The sequence below is a fragment of the Chiloscyllium punctatum genome, chromosome 26 (assembly GCF_047496795.1).
Source record: "Chiloscyllium punctatum isolate Juve2018m chromosome 26, sChiPun1.3, whole genome shotgun sequence".
Taxonomy (NCBI): domain Eukaryota; kingdom Metazoa; phylum Chordata; class Chondrichthyes; order Orectolobiformes; family Hemiscylliidae; genus Chiloscyllium; species Chiloscyllium punctatum.
In genome coordinates, this window is record NC_092764.1 from 25297787 (window position 1) to 25315921 (window position 18135).

The following is an 18135-nucleotide window of genomic DNA, read 5'->3' on the forward strand; positions in this document are numbered from 1 at the left end:
TGAATTAATTAGCTCAATTTAACGCAGAGCTCTGGACATGAAGTGCATATATTAGGAATTTGGGCATTTAGACCATTTACTCCTTGCAAAATATCACACCCATGAATTAATGACCACCACATTCATATTCCTAGCACATGTGCACTCCCAACAAGAGAAGCATGACAACATAACTGCTAATCCAAACAAAAGAAATCCAACTTTAAATTTCTTTCTGAAACTGTTCTGCACATGCCAAGTGTTGGGAATGCAATTTTGTCCCAATAACAGGCAAGTTTTCTCCACAGGTTTCAGGATTTTTTTCTCAAGGTTAAATGGGGGTCAGAAGATGTACAGTATGCAGAACAGTCACCAGCTGTGATTGTCATTGAATAACAGAGGACTGAGTCATCATTCAATTATTGCATTTTGGTAAAGTGAACAAGGGCAGGACTTATACAGTTAATGGTAGGGCCCTGATTTGTGTTGTTGAACAGAGAGACCTAAGATTCAGGTACATAGTTCATCAAAAGTTATGTCACAGGTAGGCAGGTTGGTTAAGAAGGTGTATAGTATGCTTGCCTTCATTGCTCAGACTATTGATTATAGCAGTTAGAACGTTATGTTGAAGTTGTCCACGTTGGTGAGACCACGTTTGGACTACCGTGTACAATTCTAGTCACCTTGCTATAGGAAGGATATTAATAAATTGGACAGGGTTCAGAAATTATTTAATCAGGATGTTGCCAGGACTGGAGCATTTCAGATAAAAGGAGAGGCTGGATAGGCTTGGACTTTTTTTAACTGAAATTTTGGAGATTGAGGGATGACCTTATAGAGATTTATAAAATCATGAAGGGCATAGATAAAATGAATAGCAAAGATCTTTTGCTTAGGGTGGGGGAGTTCAAAACCAGCGGGGCATATTTTTAAGGAGAGAGGAGAAAGATTTAAAAGCGACCTGAGGAGTAACTTTTTCACACTGAAGGTGGTTCATTTGTGGAATGAACTGCCAGAAGAAGTGGCAGATGCAGGTACAGTTACAACAATTAAAAGACATTTAGATAGGTACATGAACAGGGAAGATTTAAAGGGATATAGGCCAAATGCAGGCAAATAGGATAGTTTAGTTTGAGAAACTTAGTTGGAATGGACAAGTTGGACCAATGGATCTGTTTCCATGCTGTATGACACAATGACACTATGAGTGGACTCTCAAAAGCAGGAGAAAGAGCCTTTCAACATAACTGAAGCTGTACAATGCTTTTTTGGATAAGTGAGACAGAGGGCATGGAGACGCTATCTCTATAATTCTTTTATTAACATTATTTGTGTCGGGATTTTCCCCTCTTCAGGGTACTTTAAGACTGTATTGAATCCAGGCAAACAGGGAGAGTGGAAAAGTCTATTCAGAGTGTAGGACCCTCAAAGCGCCATTGGGGAACCTGTATTTTATAAAGTTCTCATTGTTTTGCTTGTTCAAGAATGGTCAGGATGCAGAAGGAGGCCATTTGGCCCAATGTGCCTGCAATTATTCTTTTAGCTCTTTAATCTAGTGCCAATCTCCTCTCTTTTTTTTCCATGATCCTGTACTTTGCTTCAATTATAAATAATTATCCATTACCCCCTTGAATATCTCATTGAAGCTGTCTCTAGCACACTTCCAAGCACTGCAGTCTATACCCACTAACTGCTTGCTGGCTGAAGAAAACAATCTTACCTAGTAGCTACTTCCTTTGAAAAATAGTTTAAAACTGGATCCTCTGGTTGTCAAGCTCATTCAGTTTCTCTCTATCAACTCTACCCAGATCCCTCATGATATCTCCTCGTGGGTTTCCCTTTTCCAAGTAAAACAATCCTAACTTCTGTAATTTTTCCACACTGGCTCAACCCTGGAACCATTTTGTAAACTTCTTCTGCACTATATTCAATGCATTCACATGCTTCCGATAGTGTGGTACACACAACTGTACACTGATGGTTATTTCTCCTCACATCATTTATAAGGGTCACTTCAATGCAAATGATTCAAGGTGAATTAGTACCCATTGCAAATAACTATTATTAATAGCAATGGCTAGCTCACCAGGGAGAAAGCAACCAACCTTTGTGCCAGAGGGTGCAAGCATTAAATCTGGCTGTTTCCATGTCTTTGAAACTTAGTTATGATTGCCAGCTTTATATAATGGTGCAAGTTATCTCTGGATTTCTTTTTTTCTCAGTTCAGATTTCAAAGTAACAAGTGATAGTTCAATAAAGAACATTGGATGTTGAAAATCTGAAGTAAAAACAGAAAATGCTGGAGAAAATCAGCAGGTCTGACAACATCTTTGGAGAGAAAACAGAGTCAATGTTTCAGGTCCAGTGAGCCTTCAGAGTGATAGTATGTTCTCTGATGAGACAGAAGAGCAAAAGAAGGCCACTTCAACGATCAAGTCTGTGCCACCATTCAATGAGATCACAGCTGATTTGATACACTGTAGCTCCATTTTCCTTCATTTTCCCTATAGCCCTTGATTCTGTTACTGATTAAAACTCTATCTATCTCAGCCTTGAATATACTTAATGACCCAGCCTTGACAGCCATCTGTGGTAACAAATTCCACAGATTCACCACCCTCTGAGAGGAGAAATTTCCTCTCATTTCTAACTTAAATGTGCCATCTCTTATTCTGCAATTATGTCTTCTGGTCCTAAACAACCTTTCCACATCTACCTTGTCAAATCCCCAAAGAATCTTCGATGTTCCAATCAGGTCACTTCTCATCCTTTAAAATTTGAAACGAGTACTGTCCCATTCCACCGAACCTCTCCTCATAAGGCAGTCCCTCCATACCTATTAACAGTCTTGTGAACCTTCTCTGTACTGCCACCAATACCTTTCTCCAATACCTTCCAATATATCTGTCCTCAGATATAGGTCTAAAAACTGTTCACAGTACTGGTCTGACTAGTGCCTTGTATAGGTTTAATAAAACCTCCTAATTTTGTACTCCTTCTAAATAAAGACCAACATTTCAAATGCTTTCCCTGTTCCTGCTGAACTTGTATGCTAGCTTTTTATGATTAATGGATAAGGACTCTGAAATCCCTCTGATCTATAGCTTCCTGCAGTCTTTTGGCATTTAAAATTAGATTCATCTCCTTTGTTATTCCAGCCAAAGTGCATAAACTCACATTTTCACATATTGCATTCCATCTGCCAAGTTTTTGCCCACTTGTTTAAACTGTTTATATCATTCCATAGACTCTTTGTGTCATCTTCACCACTTACCTTCCTACCTATTTTTGAGTTATCCACAAACTTGTCTATCAGCCATTCACTTTACTCACACAAGTCATTCATATATATTGGCACTGAACCCTGTGGCACTCCTCTGAATCCTGAAAATGCCCCCCTTATCCTAGCTCTCTGTGTTCTTTAATTAATCCTGTTTTGATGCTAATAACCTACTTCCAATACCATGGACTCTTACCTTATTAAGTAGCCTAACGTGTGGTAATTTATCAAATGCCTTTTGAAGATGCAATATAATACAATCACTGCTTCACCTTTCTCTGTCCTGCTTGTTACCTCCTCAAAGAATTCTAATATTTCCCCTTCATGAAGCCACGCTGACTCTGCTTAATTATATGGTGTATTTCTTTACGCACCAGTGTAATGTCCTTTATAACAGACTCTAACATATTCCCAATTACAAAGGTAAAGCTATATCTAAGCCCTTTAGGGAATGATTTCTTCACCAGGCAGCTAATGAAATATGGCCTGTATTATAGCCTACAAAATACTTAATTTCATAAATAATCTTCACAATACAGATGCAAGTCTAATCTAAGGACTGGACTTAATCCCTATCTGATAATCCTTCATATCATCCTTGCAGCATCTAATCCTTAAAATATCTTGAATCTTCAATGCCAACATGTGCCCCTGTAGCCTATCTCTTTAATATTTATTGCTCCTATTTCAATTTATACCCCTCTGCCCTTGCCATATTACTGATGATGTCCTTATATCAAATTAGTGGCAACATACATCAGATCATGACCTCACTGACTATCCTTTTGCCCTTATAACTATCAAACCAACTCACCCAATATCCACATTGGGCAGGATTCATTACTCATACAATAATTAAATAAAATTCTAAATGTGGATTTCAATATATTGAGAAACGAGTGCTCATTCAGAAGAAGGCAATTGCTACATTGACATTCCTTCAACTAGATAATGCCTTATAACAGTACACATTTCAGTCAAGTGCATAGTCCCTTAAACAAAAATTATAGTCTCATTTCAAACCTCTATAGTCACTTGCAGCTGTCAATCAAACTGTGAGATAGCAGCCACCTTACTATGATAATAGGAAATTGTAAAATTACTCTGTTAGCTCTAATCCACTAATAACAATCCTAGGCTAATGTCAACAGGTAGTTTGAAATAGCAGGCAGTGGTTTAATAATCCAGATGTGTCTTTCACAGAGTTAAAGGGTATGAGTTTAAAATGTTTGACAACTTTACAGATCTCTTTGACACTTGCTCTTAACAGTTTCTCTTCACATTTCATCATGTCACTTTTGACATTTATTTTGACAGTTCCAATGAACTTCATAGTTCTAAAAATTGATGTGCTTTTCATGCACGTTAATGACTATGTTTAGCAATCCCAATAAAGCACTTTACATCTCCAAAAGGATATATCAACAATCTAAATTAATGGATTAGTGGTGCTGGAAGAGCACAGCAGTTCAGGCAGCATCCAAGTAGCTTCGAAATCGACGTATCGGGCAAAAGCCAGGGCTGACTGGTGAGTCCTTCACGAACATTCAAATGGACTGGGGGAAAGCGGGGTTTGGGAGGGTGTTTGTGATGGTGGTGGTGGAGAGAGGTGGTGGAGAAGGAGACCTGTTGGAAGAAGACTCAGTGAGTTATTCTTTGGGACTAGGTCCTGCTGGCTGGAGGAAGGGGAGATGACAGTTGTGATGTGGAGGCAATAGTATTTTTCAAGAAGGGGAAATGTGAAGAGTGCATAAGAAGGGGGTTCTGTGGCAGGGTTCATTTATGGTCACAAGGACCCTAGCATCAAGGGGGTCACGGTGTATTTTTGCACTTTTTATAGTCACCTTTTATGTCAGGGGAAGCTTGGTAGGATCATGTAGATGGGTTCAATGAGAACTCGAGAAGGGGTTGGTGACATACACCATGGGGATGTTAATAGGTAGGTAATAAGGGACATTCAGAAAGTGTGGCGCTGGAAAAGCACGGCAGGTCAGGCAACATCCGAGGAGCAGGAGAGTTGACATTTTGGGCATAAGCTCTTATGCCCGAAACATCAACTCTCCTGCTTCTCGGATGCTGCCTATCCTACTGTGCTTTTCCAGTGTCACACCTTTTGACTCTGATCTCCAGCATCTGCAATCCTCACTTTCTCTTCGGTAATAAAGCACGTTCTGTAAGGTATGGCAAAATATCTCACTAAGCCTCACAGCAGGAATTCTTACAAAATACTCAATGCAACTCACACTTAGCTATAAAAATGTAAAATTCAGCCTACAGTCCAGAACACCCCATTTCTGGCTGATTTCTGACTTTGCTTTTGTGATTAAAGAGTCTCATCATGACAATTAATTCATACATTTTCATTCACGTTTTATAATGTTAGGTTAGTTCATTTTTTAGTCAGAGTACATTATTCCTGGTGGAGCCAATCAAAACATGTGTATCATGTATGGTGGAACAAAGACTGCTGGGAAATTAATTTTGGTATGTATGCCATGTGAGAAAATATTGTATTATGACTTTAGTTCCAATAGTATCATATTTCTAAGAATTTCAGATGATCTTGTTGTTGCTATAAAATGATTATCAAATAAAAATGATAGCTAGCCACGTAAGGAGAAATGAGGGCATGCAAAGTTCATATCTCTTTGGGTGGTTCAGTGAGAAATTATCTGATAATCACTCCTGATTAATACCTAGGGTCATATTACAAGGTAAAATGTGCCAAATAACTGCAAGATATTACTGTTGCAATATATTTTTTTTTAAATTAGAAGTTATAGCAAGCTTTGAAATCATTCCAAACAACAAAGCAGCAATGAAACATCTTTACCTAAACTTATGGGGTAAAATTGTTTTTTGCACAAAATGCATTATAGTGGAAAGGCAATCACATGACTTCAAAACTAAATTGACAACACTCAAAATAAGATGTCAACCAAAATGTCAACTCTCCTGCTCCTCGGATGTTGCCTGACCTGCCGTGCTTTTCCAGCGCCACACTTTCTGAATGTCCCTTATTACCTACCTATTAACATCCCCATGGTGTATGTCACCAACCTCTTCTCGAGTTCTCATTGAACCCATCTATATGATCCTGCCAAGCTTCCCCTGACATAAAAAGTGACTATAAAAAGTGCAAAAATACACCGTGACCCCCTTGATTCTAGGGTCCTTGTGACCATAAATGAACCCTGCCACAGAACCCCCTTCTTATGCACTCTTCACATTTCCCCTTCTTGAAAAATACTATTGCCTCCACTTCACAACTGTCATCTCCCCTTCCTCCAGCCAGCAGGACCTAATCCCAAAGAATAACTCACTGAGTCTTCTTCCAACAGGTCTCCTTCTCCACCACCTCTCTCCACCACCACCATCACAAACACCCTCCCAAACCCCACTTTCCCCCAGTCCATTTGAATGGTCGTGAAGGACTCACTAGTCAGCCCTGAGTGGGAGGTGCCAGGCCCTGATTGATGCCTGGACACCTCCCTAGCCAGGTTAGCCCCTAGCTTTGACTGACCGCTATGGAATCACAAGACTAACTGTGACTCAATCCCTGGACTATGAAGGCACCGAATCCTGGCTGTGGACATTCTGATTGGACGCCTTACCATTGCCAATTCCCTAGACTGGTATGGGAGGCTGTCTTTAACATATTTTGATTAGATTAGATTAGATTCCCTACAGTGTGGAAACACGTCCTTCGGCCCAACTAGTCCACACTGACCCTCCGAAGAGTAACCCACCCAGACCAATTCCCCCATTAATCCCTGATTAATGCACCTAACTCTATGGGCAATTTAGCATGGCCAATTCACCTAACCTGTACACCTTTGGACTGTGGGAGGAAACCGGAGCACCCGGAGGAAACCCACGCAGACACGGGGAGAATGTGCAAACTCCACACAGACAGTCGCCTGAGGCTGGAATTGAACCCGGGTCCCTGGCCCTGTGAGGCACCAGTGCTAATGACTGAGCCATCATGCTGCCCCTAAAGCCACCGTGCCGCCCCTAGCCACTGTGCCGCTCCTTACGATGGGACGCTGACTGACAGGTACCTCCATAGCTTTCAGGATGAATTACACTCCTAAGACACATAAGCAGGCAATTTGCTGATCAGTAATCCTCTGTCAAGGTGTTGTACATTTTTGCTGCACATACAATGTGTCCATTGTGTAAACCATTGACGTAGAGTGCACATGTGAAATTGACATAACATGATACGTACAGCAAAAATGTACAAACCTTGACAGAGGATTACTGATCGGCAAATTGCCTGCTCATGTGACTGTGCTAACAGGGACAACAGGCAAGGCATGGATGCTGCAAGCAAGCAGTAAGCACTAAGTGAGCAAGCAAGCAGCCGTGAGACTCACCTTGGTCCAATCAATGAGGTGGGTCTCCATCCATGTGAACTAAGTATCTTTGCTGCAGCATCATGTGTATGTCACTTGCTGGCGAGCCCTGCAATGTAAGTCTGTGCTTCCTGATCAGCCTGCAAGTGCAACTGAGGCATGAGAAATGTCAATGCCACTGTCCGTTGACAAGTGGTGCATGTGGTTGGTGCCCATGCTGATGTTGGCCCTAAGCAGCATGGAGATCCTTTGGAACCAGCCGCTAGCTAAAGTTACAAGATACTCAAACTGATTTCCATGTTTAGAATCCTTGACATAGTTTTTCTGGTATGTTAAGATAGGAAGCTAAACACTAATGAGATGAATTAGCATTAATGAATCATTTAACAAGCCATTAACATACCGGTTAATAGGCAACTCACCACTGCCTAGCATGAAAACTCACCTCACTACTTGTCAAATCCATTAAAGTTGGAGCGAGACGCTCCCAACATCAAGACAAGCCTCACCAGACTTCTCATCTGATTCTGCCACACACCTTGCCATACCCCATGTTATATCGAATCCCTACAAGAATCCATCGCATGTTTTGGTCAGAGAATTCTCAATTCATGCTTCACTCATGCAATAATTTGTTGAACTCTCAAAAAACTCAAATCTGATGAGAATGACAGGTAAAAGGATGGATAGCAACAATTCACTCATAAAAGTACAATTCTTACACGTGTTAAACAATGAACTGTACATATCATAAAACTGCTGTTTGGAGCCTTCCACAAAATGTCTTGTCAAAATATTTTACCAGCAGCTTTCAGGCCACTGGAACCCAACATTGGTGTGATGTGTTGGTACCTATGGATAACCCATGCTGTTATTCATGTTGATATCTAAAGGCCTGACCTCTCAGCGAATATTAACAGTGAGATGATAAAAGAAAGCAAGTGTTTCTCCACAGAGAAACAATGCACTCACCCAACCTATTGACAAGCAAGAAACAACTTGCAGGCATTTGTTCAACTGCCTGCCCTCCTTTGAATTAAAAGCAACATGCACGTGGTAAAGGGCAAAAGAAAGAAATGAGAAATCATAACTTCCAAATTGAGAAACAGAACATTACTTTTTAAAAAACACTATTGCATGAGATTGTCGAAGCTATACTCAAATTATACCGAATGTCTGCAGAACAGTAAATAAGTATGAGCACATTTCAATCAAATGTGAATTATGGTCTTCTATCCCTAAGATTGTTTATGTAATTTTTAAAGTCATGTCTGCACTGTACTTGAGGAAGTATCCAGAGTCCAATAGTGAAACTATATACATATTTTGTAATGCAATATTTTTTATCCCTAAAGAGACTTGGGTTTTCTTGGAATTTGGGTACCACTATAACTAGCACAGCCTATACAGTGACAAAACAGGGAAAGCTCACACAATATATAATTTCCCCCAGTAATATTTGAATCAAAATACACAGCTACATTTTCCTTTGTGTACTACACAGTATTCAACAAAATGTGTGATCCATCTTACCATTGCACATTGTGTTTTGAATGATCTGTTCATGCACCCAGACAGTTGTACCTCATCTTCCGCCTCGGAACACTTCAACCCCAGGGCATCAATGTGGACTTCAACAGCTTCCTCATTTCCCCTTCCCCCACCTCATCCTAGTTTCAAACTTCCAGCTCAGTAACTGTCTCCTTGACTTGTCCGGACTTGTCCTACCTGCCTATCTTCTTTTCCACCTATCCACTCCACCCTCTCCTCCTTGACCTATCACCTTCATCTCCTCCCCCACACATCCATTGTACTCTATGCTACTCTATCCCCACCCCCACCCTCCTCTAGCTTATCTCTCCACGCTTCAGGCTCACTGCCTTTTTTCCTGATGAAGGGCTTTTGCCCGAAACGTCGATTTCGCTGCTCGTTGGATGCTGCCTGAACTGCTGTGCTCTTCCAGCACCACTAATCCAGTATTTGGTTTTCAGCATCTGCAGTCATTGTTTTTACCTACAATATTTGTTAAGCCCTACTTAATGGTTACAACATTCTCAAATCTTCTTAAATGCATCAGAATAAGTAAATGTGAATTGTTGCAGAAAATATGATCAAGGTGAAACAGAAATGAATTTCAATCTCATAAAGATGAAAATGTTAGCATGACTCAAGCAAAGGTCCTTGTGCCACTGAGTCAAAGTTCATGGCTTTAGGCCCATTTCAGGATTTGAGCACTAATTCTATTCTGGCCATACTAATGCCACACCATGAGCAAATCATGCTACACTGTCAGATGATAAGACACTCAGGTAAGTAAACCAAAGGCCAATTTGACTGCTAGGGTGGATATAAAAGATCACATGTAGCTATGCAAAAACGATCAGGGAAGTTCTCCTATTTTTGTGGCTCACATTTATCCCTCAACCAAATCAGGTTAACAGATAAAAATCCCTCACGCTTCCTGTTCACAAGTCAGCTTTTATGTTTTTCTGCACAACTATGACTATACTTTAAAAGCAACTAATTGCCTGTAAAGTGCTTTGGAAGATCCTGGGACAGAATATAGAGCTATGTGTAAATAAAATTATCTTTTTTTTCACCTAAACCTCTTCCTGACTGACAGTAGTATAGCAGTACACCAGATCATAAAAATATATTATTGTATTGTCACCCATCCTAATTGCCCCAGTATAAAAACACATTGTCCCCTATCAAATGAAGACTCCACTAGTTAAAGGCGCTGAGTTTCAGTAACAGCTACATGCCTATCTCCAATAAAGGTTCATTCAAACCCTGAATAAGTGCTGAAATCTAACCTCCAATAACTGCTTCATTAGGTGCATGAGAGAACATGTTGCCTCAGAGCAAAAGGCTTTATGCAGGACAGCACATATGGCATGCAAGCCATCTTGTAAAGCGAAGTTTGATGTTATTCATCATACCTCCTAAAACTGAAACACAATGTAAGGGACTTGAAGAAAAATAGTTGTTGGTTATGAGGCTTAACCCAACCCTTCACATGACTGAGCGACAGATCAGTATCAGCTAGAGCCTCTCTCTCTCTAACATGTCCTTTTATTGTAAGCTTGCAAATGTCTCTACTTCAAGAATTCCATTTTGAAAGTTAGTACTGAACTTTCTTCCTTCACCCTTTCATGCTGCGCATTCATAATAATTTCATGCACATAGGAAAGAAAAATAACCCTTGGTTCTCTAGTCTTTCCACATAACTGAAGTCTTTCATCTCTGGTATAACCTGAATGAATTTTCCATGTACCCTCTCTAAGGCCTTGACATGTGATTTTACCTTGCTGGCCTGTTGCCTGTGAGATTACTTCAATGTAATTGGCTGTCTATCCGACTGGCTGACATCACTGCTGGTGTATGCCTGGAGATCTCTAGACTTGGCGTCATATACAAAATGCCATCAGAATACGAGAAATCTGAAGCACAAGGATTGCTAGATCTTTATAGGGAACTTTCTTCGAAGTCAGCACTGCTGTTGCTGTACTGATGACTGTAAAATTCAAGCCACTGAACAGAATTTAACACAAGTGGACGTGATAATGGCGGAGAGGCAGGAAAATTTGGCAGAAGCATTGTAATCAAATTTCAAGTATCAGAAAACATCTAGTGATTAGGTTATTAGAAAGAAACAGATGCAGGAATCCTGCTGTGATGGCAGAGATGTCAATTAGTCCCATTAATGGATGGTTAAGAGCAGTTATCCGTATGTCCACCAGGCCTCCTACAAATTCCTGGTGACCCTCTCTCTAACAATCCCACCCTACATTCCACAATCCAATGGCTTAGGTTCTTCATATAAAATCCCAACCAGTCCACTGAAATGTTTCCCCATCACCAGTGTTAGGCTGGCTGGTCTGCAGTTGTTGAATTTATCCTTCTCTCCGTTTCTGAAGAGGGGTGTGACAGTTGGATCTCCCAGAACATGCAATCCAGGAATTTCTCATCTCCCATATACGATGCAGCGACTCCAGCGTCTTGGTTAGAAACCTTGAGCTTGTGTTTAACCAACTGGAGACACTTCCTGCACACGTAAAATGACCTGAACTTCACCCACACAGTGCGGGAGTGGCAGGGAATAGGCCCCAGCAGACCTATCATTTTCTTTAAAGTTCACACACTCATATTATATATACATATATAATACATATGGGTTTTGCTTAGAATTCCCATTTGTTATGTAAACCAGATTCTTAATTTATGTCATTCAGAGCCACTTTATATTGGTATCCTCTAATTGGTTCATTTTATTTCTACCAAAGTTAGTACCAAAATTACTTATTTAGTCATAGAGCCATAGAGATGTACAACATGGAAACAGGCCCTTTGGTCCAACCTGTCCACATCAACCAGATATCCCAACCCAATCTAGTCCCATCTGCCAGCACCCGGCCCATATCACTCCAAACCCTTCCTATTCACATACCCATCCAAATGTCTCTTAAATGTTGCAATTGTACCGGCCTCCACCACATCCTCTGGCAGCTCATTCTGTACATGTACCACCCTCTGTGTGAAAAGTTGCCCCTTAGGTCTCTTTTATATCTTTCCCCTCTCACCCTAAACCTATGCCCTCAAATTTACTGCTATCCATGGATTTAAATAAGAAGTAACTACAGGAAAAGATTGCCTTACTCAACTATTGGGGAAGGAGGATGGCGAGGTGGTTTAATATGCCCACCTTCATTTTATTTCTCTATTCCCTATCGTCCAAGCAGCTTTTCATGTGTGGATATACAGGCTTTGCAGGGTCCAAGGTTTGAATATTCTAGTTCCCGCCTCTGCAATTTATAGAATCCTAGAATCCCTACAGTGTGGAAGCAGGCTTTTTGACCCATCAAGTCCACACTGATCCTCTGAAGAACATCCCACCCAGACACTATCCTGAATTTCCCATGGCCAATCCACCTAGCCTGCACATCTGTGGACACTGTGGGCCATCTAGCATGGCCAATTCACCCTAACCTGCACATCTTTGTCAAAGCTTGGTACTCATGCAAGGATGAATTGCTCCGACAGACAGGTGGTCAATGAAAAACATAATGTCTGAACTAGCTAATTCAACTTCTCAGAAGGGGATTGCATTGGAAATGTTTGCCCTTCGTGTCAATGAAAGGTGTATCTCAAGAAAGAAGTAAATTTAAGGATGGTGGCTAAGTGGCAAGGATTTAATGAGTTATTTTACCTTTCTGTAATTAAGTCAGACTGCAGAATGATGATCAGTGGTTCAAAGCCTTTTGAAACCTAGCCTGAAAATGGTTCGCTCAGCAGGAGCGCAGCAACACTCAGTACAGCCACACACTGAAGTCTGCATCAGAGAGATAGATACTCACGGACTCCCTCGATCTTGTCCGCTGTCCTGTTCCAGGACAGTTGCTGAGTCTCCATGATCACCTGCAGTGTTCTCCTCTCGGGTTGGGACTTCTTCAGGCTGAATACTGTCATCACGGCGCCCAACTCCAAGGTCCTCTTCAGCTGACTCTTCTCCGGCTCCGACATAGGATCCAAATCATCTTTATTCCAGGACATCTTCGCCTCTCTCCTCCCCTCCCACCCTCCCCCTACTACCCTCCCCAACCCCAGAACTCCTTTTAGTTTTTCAACAACTCGGAACGATGAAAGGAAATTGGATCGGTGTCCAGCTTACTCGTCGCAAACACACACACACACACACAGAGAGCAGACCGCTGTGCAGACTACTTTCAGGCAAATTCACTCATCTGGAACCTTTAGCTGGGGCCAAGGAACGTTGCAATGACTTTTTTTTTTCTTTAGGATCGCTTCGAACACACGAACACAGCCACAAGTAGTTGGTTTTTCATGACTACAAAACAAACATCTTGCATGTTCCGCAATTTATCTGCATGAGGAAGTTGGCTAAATTTTCTTTGAAAAAAAAACTTGGTCCGGAAACGCCGTTGATGCGATCTATGCAAAACTGTAAAGCTGCCCAAAGGTACGCTAGTTACACTTGGAGGGAAGTCCGATTTGTGCCTATTTCATTTACACAGCGCCATCTGGCGCAGACACGAACAGTCCCTTTTATTGCAAACTCAGAAACCCATCTTCAGACTGAAACAAAGGTGCTAACGTCACTACTCACTTTTGAGTCTTAATGTGTTACGTGGAAGTATTGAAAAGCAGACAGGTCTTAAATGGACCATTACAACAAAATATATAAAAATAATCTGGAAAATAACACTAATGTAACGTTTGCAGCCCAAATAGCTGGATTGATATAAGTGTTTTAGTTCATTCATTGGTCTTCCTTGCATTTTCGGTTACAATGTTGGGATCAAAATATTTGACAGTATTTGTTATAGATACTATCCAGCGTCACGGCATATTAATATAACCGGTTGCTTTTCTCTGATTTGTCCAATCCCTCTATTCGATTTTCCCCTCTTGGCTTCTCCCTATTGTGTCTGTTGTATCTGCGCGATTTTTTTCACTCTCTTTAACTCTCATTCTTTCTCTCTTCCTCTTTCTGTATTAAAAATAGGAAGACATTTCCTTTTGAATAAAGCTTTGTTCTGATCCAATTAGAGTCGTTATCTCGACAGCTGTGCACATTATTATAACTTTTCTTTCACTGAATATGCACAGATCTATGCATCAATGTCACTAAGGGCTTGCTGCTGTATCTTCCTTGCCGGCAGTTAGTGGGTTGGGATTGGAGTTCGCGTCCAACTGGGTTATTAAGAAGTTCATGCTTAGCTTCGCTGTGCTTCTAAAGTTTCCTGCGGTTTAAGCTAAGCATCTATGACTCCTCACTGTCACTAATCCAGATGCATTGAACTATTGCTGCCCCTTACTGCTATTCCCTTTCACCTGCAACGAATCTGCTCAGTCTCTGAAGATTAAAAACTTTTGTGTTCTGAACGTATTTTTTCATTTGCCACTTCATTTCAAAGTATTTAACGTTAATTCAAAGGACGAACACAAGTGCTCAATTCCTCTCATACCTGTAAAGTACTTCCTTCTCATCGTAAGTACCAAAATACAGAGAACATGTTAGACTTCTGTAGTATCAGGATAGACAGGTAAACTGGACAGCGAGGATAGCCCTACAAACAATGACAAATGGTAATTTTAGATATCTAGAAACTGGTTGAAAATGTAGTTCTTTAATGGACAAAAGGGTAAAGCAAGTTAGCAGGAGAATTCTTGCAGCAAACTTGAAACAAATTTGATGGTGTTTGCTAGTCTAGTATGGCTTTGCTTTGCTGCATGTACTTAGTTTATAGAGAATAATCTGGTAGCATAAAATCATAACTTTTATCAAGCATTGTGATTATAGTCTTTAAATGACAATGTGCTGAAATAGCTAATCAAAGCTATTGTTCTGCAATTGTATATCTGAGGGAATATTTCAGTAGATTGTAGTGTATGGGGAAATGGATAAGAAAACAAAAGCTGTGGTTAAGGGATGATGAGTATTGAGGTTTGGAAAACAAGTTTGAGGTGTGTCCTTCGAAACATACACTACACTACAGGACAGCCAGACTTTGGAGTTGATAGGTTTCCAAAGATGAGTGGAAACTAGATTAACGGTTAGCAAATGCACAACTCGAACAATACTTAACTGCTAGAGAAATCTGCTGTGTAACAGGGCAATTGGCATTGACTGTTACATATCCCCTTAAAGACATACACATTACACCTTTCAAGGCCAATGAAATACTTTTAAAAAATACATGTTGGAAACAAATGTGCAGACAATAGCCACTTCCACAAGCTGCAGTGTGATACTGACCAGCTAACTGGTTATTGTGATGTTCATTGAAGATTAAATATTGGCCAAGGTTTAAAAGATAACTTGTCAGCTCTTTGAAATAGCACTATGAAATCTTGTACACACATCGGAGAGGCCACATAGGTTGTTGGTTTAACATCTCATCGAAACAAACTAAAAATCCAACAAAACAGCAATCTCTCAGTACTGTACCAGAATGTAAGCCTAGATTTTGTGCTCAAGTTCTGGGCATATTTCTTAACAAAATGTCCTTGAAGTTCAATAAAAGATAGGCAGTGCCCTAGTATGAATAATTTCCCCCAGTAGCACATTGCAACTTCCTATTGTAAGAGATGTTCTGTTTTAGATCTCCTGACACTGTTTAGACATTTCCTGTAGCCATCTGTGTCCTATTTTTCTTGGGAGCATGCATTCACTTTTGGGAAGCTTTTCTGGGTTGCCTGTAGGGCATATGCAAGGTGAGATAGCATATTAAGCTGTCTCCTGTGAAAGCAAAACATCATGCTGAAGATGTTCAAGAGGAAAAGTATCTTAGTCCCCGCAAAGAATGTTATCTCAAAGCCAAACCATCAAAATGTAACAGTAATCTAATTTTAAATAACTGACATTTTACTTATTGAAGATAAGAAATCATTTTCTACTTACATTTGTTAGTTTGTCATTTTCTTACTAAATTAAAAGGGAAAGCATATTTAAAGGTTTTTAGAATATTCCTTTCAGTTTCTTTTCACCCAGAAGCACAAGCTTAATTATTAAAGCCTTCGCAAAGCCTGCAAACTGGTACAAATTGTGGAAATTCCTAGTTGTGGTAATTTCACCCAGGGCCATGTTTCAGCTTTCTGAATCAGGTCTGTTTCAGACACAATACTTCTAAAACTAAAGCTGAAAAGACTACAGAAGCTCAAGTTGCCCTGGACACAAATTGCTCTGAAAAGTTTACAACCTTATGTGCTAGTAATGTCAATTTCAATTGAATTGTAGCTAAGTACCACCACCATCATAAGAACATAGAGTCATAGAGATGTACAGCATGGAAACAGACCCTTCAGTCCAACCCGTCCATGCTGACCAGATATCCCAACCCAATCTAGTCCCACCTGCCAGCACCTGGCCCATATCCCTCCAAACCCTTCCTATTCATATACCCATCCAAATGCCTCTTACCACCCTCTGCGTGAAAAAGTTGCCCCTTAGGTCTCTTTTATATCTTTCCCCTTTCACTCTAAACCTATGCCTTCTAGTTCTGGACTCCCCAACCCCAGGGAAAAGACTTTGCCTATTTACCCTATCCATGCCCTTTATAATTTTGTAAATGTCTATAAGATCACCCCTCAGCCTCCGACACTCCAGGGAAAACAGCCCCAGTCTGTTCAGCCTCTCCCTGTAGCTCAGATCCTCCAACCCTGCCAACATCCTTGTAAATCTTTTCTGAACCCTTTCAAGTTTCACAACATCTTTCTGATAGGAAGGAGACCAGAATTGCACGCAATATTCCAGCAGTGGCCTAACCAATGTCCTGTACAGCCGCAACATGACCTCCCAACTCCTGTACTCAATACTCTGACCAATAAAGGAAAGCATACCAAACACCTTCTTCACTATCCTATCTACCTGTGACTCCACTTTCAAGGAGCTATGAACCTGTACTCCAAGGTCATAGGAGTAGGAGTCAGCAATTTAGCTATTCAAGCCTGTTCTACCACTCAGTAAGATCATGACTGATATAGTTGTGGTCTCAGCTTCACATTTGTGACTGCACCCTGTAATGGTTGACTTGCTTGTCTATCAAAAATCTAACTTACTCAGTATTGTGGTAAATTTAAAGACCCGGCCTGCACTATATTCTGGGAAGAGAGTTTCAAACTCAAGAGGAAACAGCAGTACAAGATATTAATTCAATACTGACTAAAGGACTTTGTTGTAATGCTAGATTTGAGAATTGGATGGATGATTCCTATGATACTCATCAATGGGGAATTCCAAGCTACGCCAGTTGCATGTCAACTTGACTCAGTGATAAGACTCTTACCATTTCTGAGTTCAAGGTATTTTTAATTTCAGAAATATGCTTTATTCATAAAAATATCTTTATATACACATAGCCATTGAAACAGTTTGACAGTAGTATATGGATAAAATAGCATAGTATAGTAGTATATGGAGAAATAAACACTGGAGCTTGACTCTATCCAGCAAACAAACCAAAGGCATTTCTTATTTGTACAAGATTATATTTATCTGCATTTGAGGCATGAAGATTTAACCCCATTTAACTTCAGCAGAAAGATCTCAGACATTGTTCTTCCCCCAATATGCTCTGGCAGCAGCTCCCCCAAGGTTTAGTGCATCCCTCAGCACATATTCCTGGACCTTAGAATGTGCCAATCTGCAACACTCAGTTGACGTCAGCTCGTTGTTCTGTGTAATGGAAAATTAACAAAATTAACATTTACTACGAAATCTGAAAGTGAATGCTTTACTAAATGTAAAACTCTTCTGACATTTTGCAACTTTGCTGAAGTCTGCAGTCGAGGGATAGCTTATCTCTACGGAACTTTGTAAACATTCAAACTGGCCTTCTGAGCAGTCAGTTTCAGATTTGAGCTAAGGAAAACATAAAGATAGTTATGTCCACAGCAAAGGAATGGAAAAAACAAGGACTCGAATGTTCCCAGCCCTTGTCCTTGAGCGGGTGATAAGAATGGTATAAGAAGAATATGTGAATCTGATTCAAAGCC

At 40.5% G+C, this 18135-nt stretch overlaps 1 protein-coding gene across 2 annotated transcripts in view; it reads right to left on the reverse strand.

Moving 5' to 3' along the window:
- plcg2 (phospholipase C, gamma 2) overlaps window positions 1-13176 on the reverse strand; it is a 209309-nt gene extending 196133 nt beyond the window's left edge. For both annotated transcript variants that reach the window (XM_072595954.1, XM_072595953.1), the window contains exon 1: window positions 12975-13176. In XM_072595954.1, coding sequence (XP_072452055.1) covers window positions 12975-13170 — 196 coding nt within the window. In that variant the 5' untranslated portion in view covers window positions 13171-13176. The remainder of the gene's footprint in view (window positions 1-12974) is intronic.
- Window positions 13177-18135: the final 4959 nt, after the last annotated feature.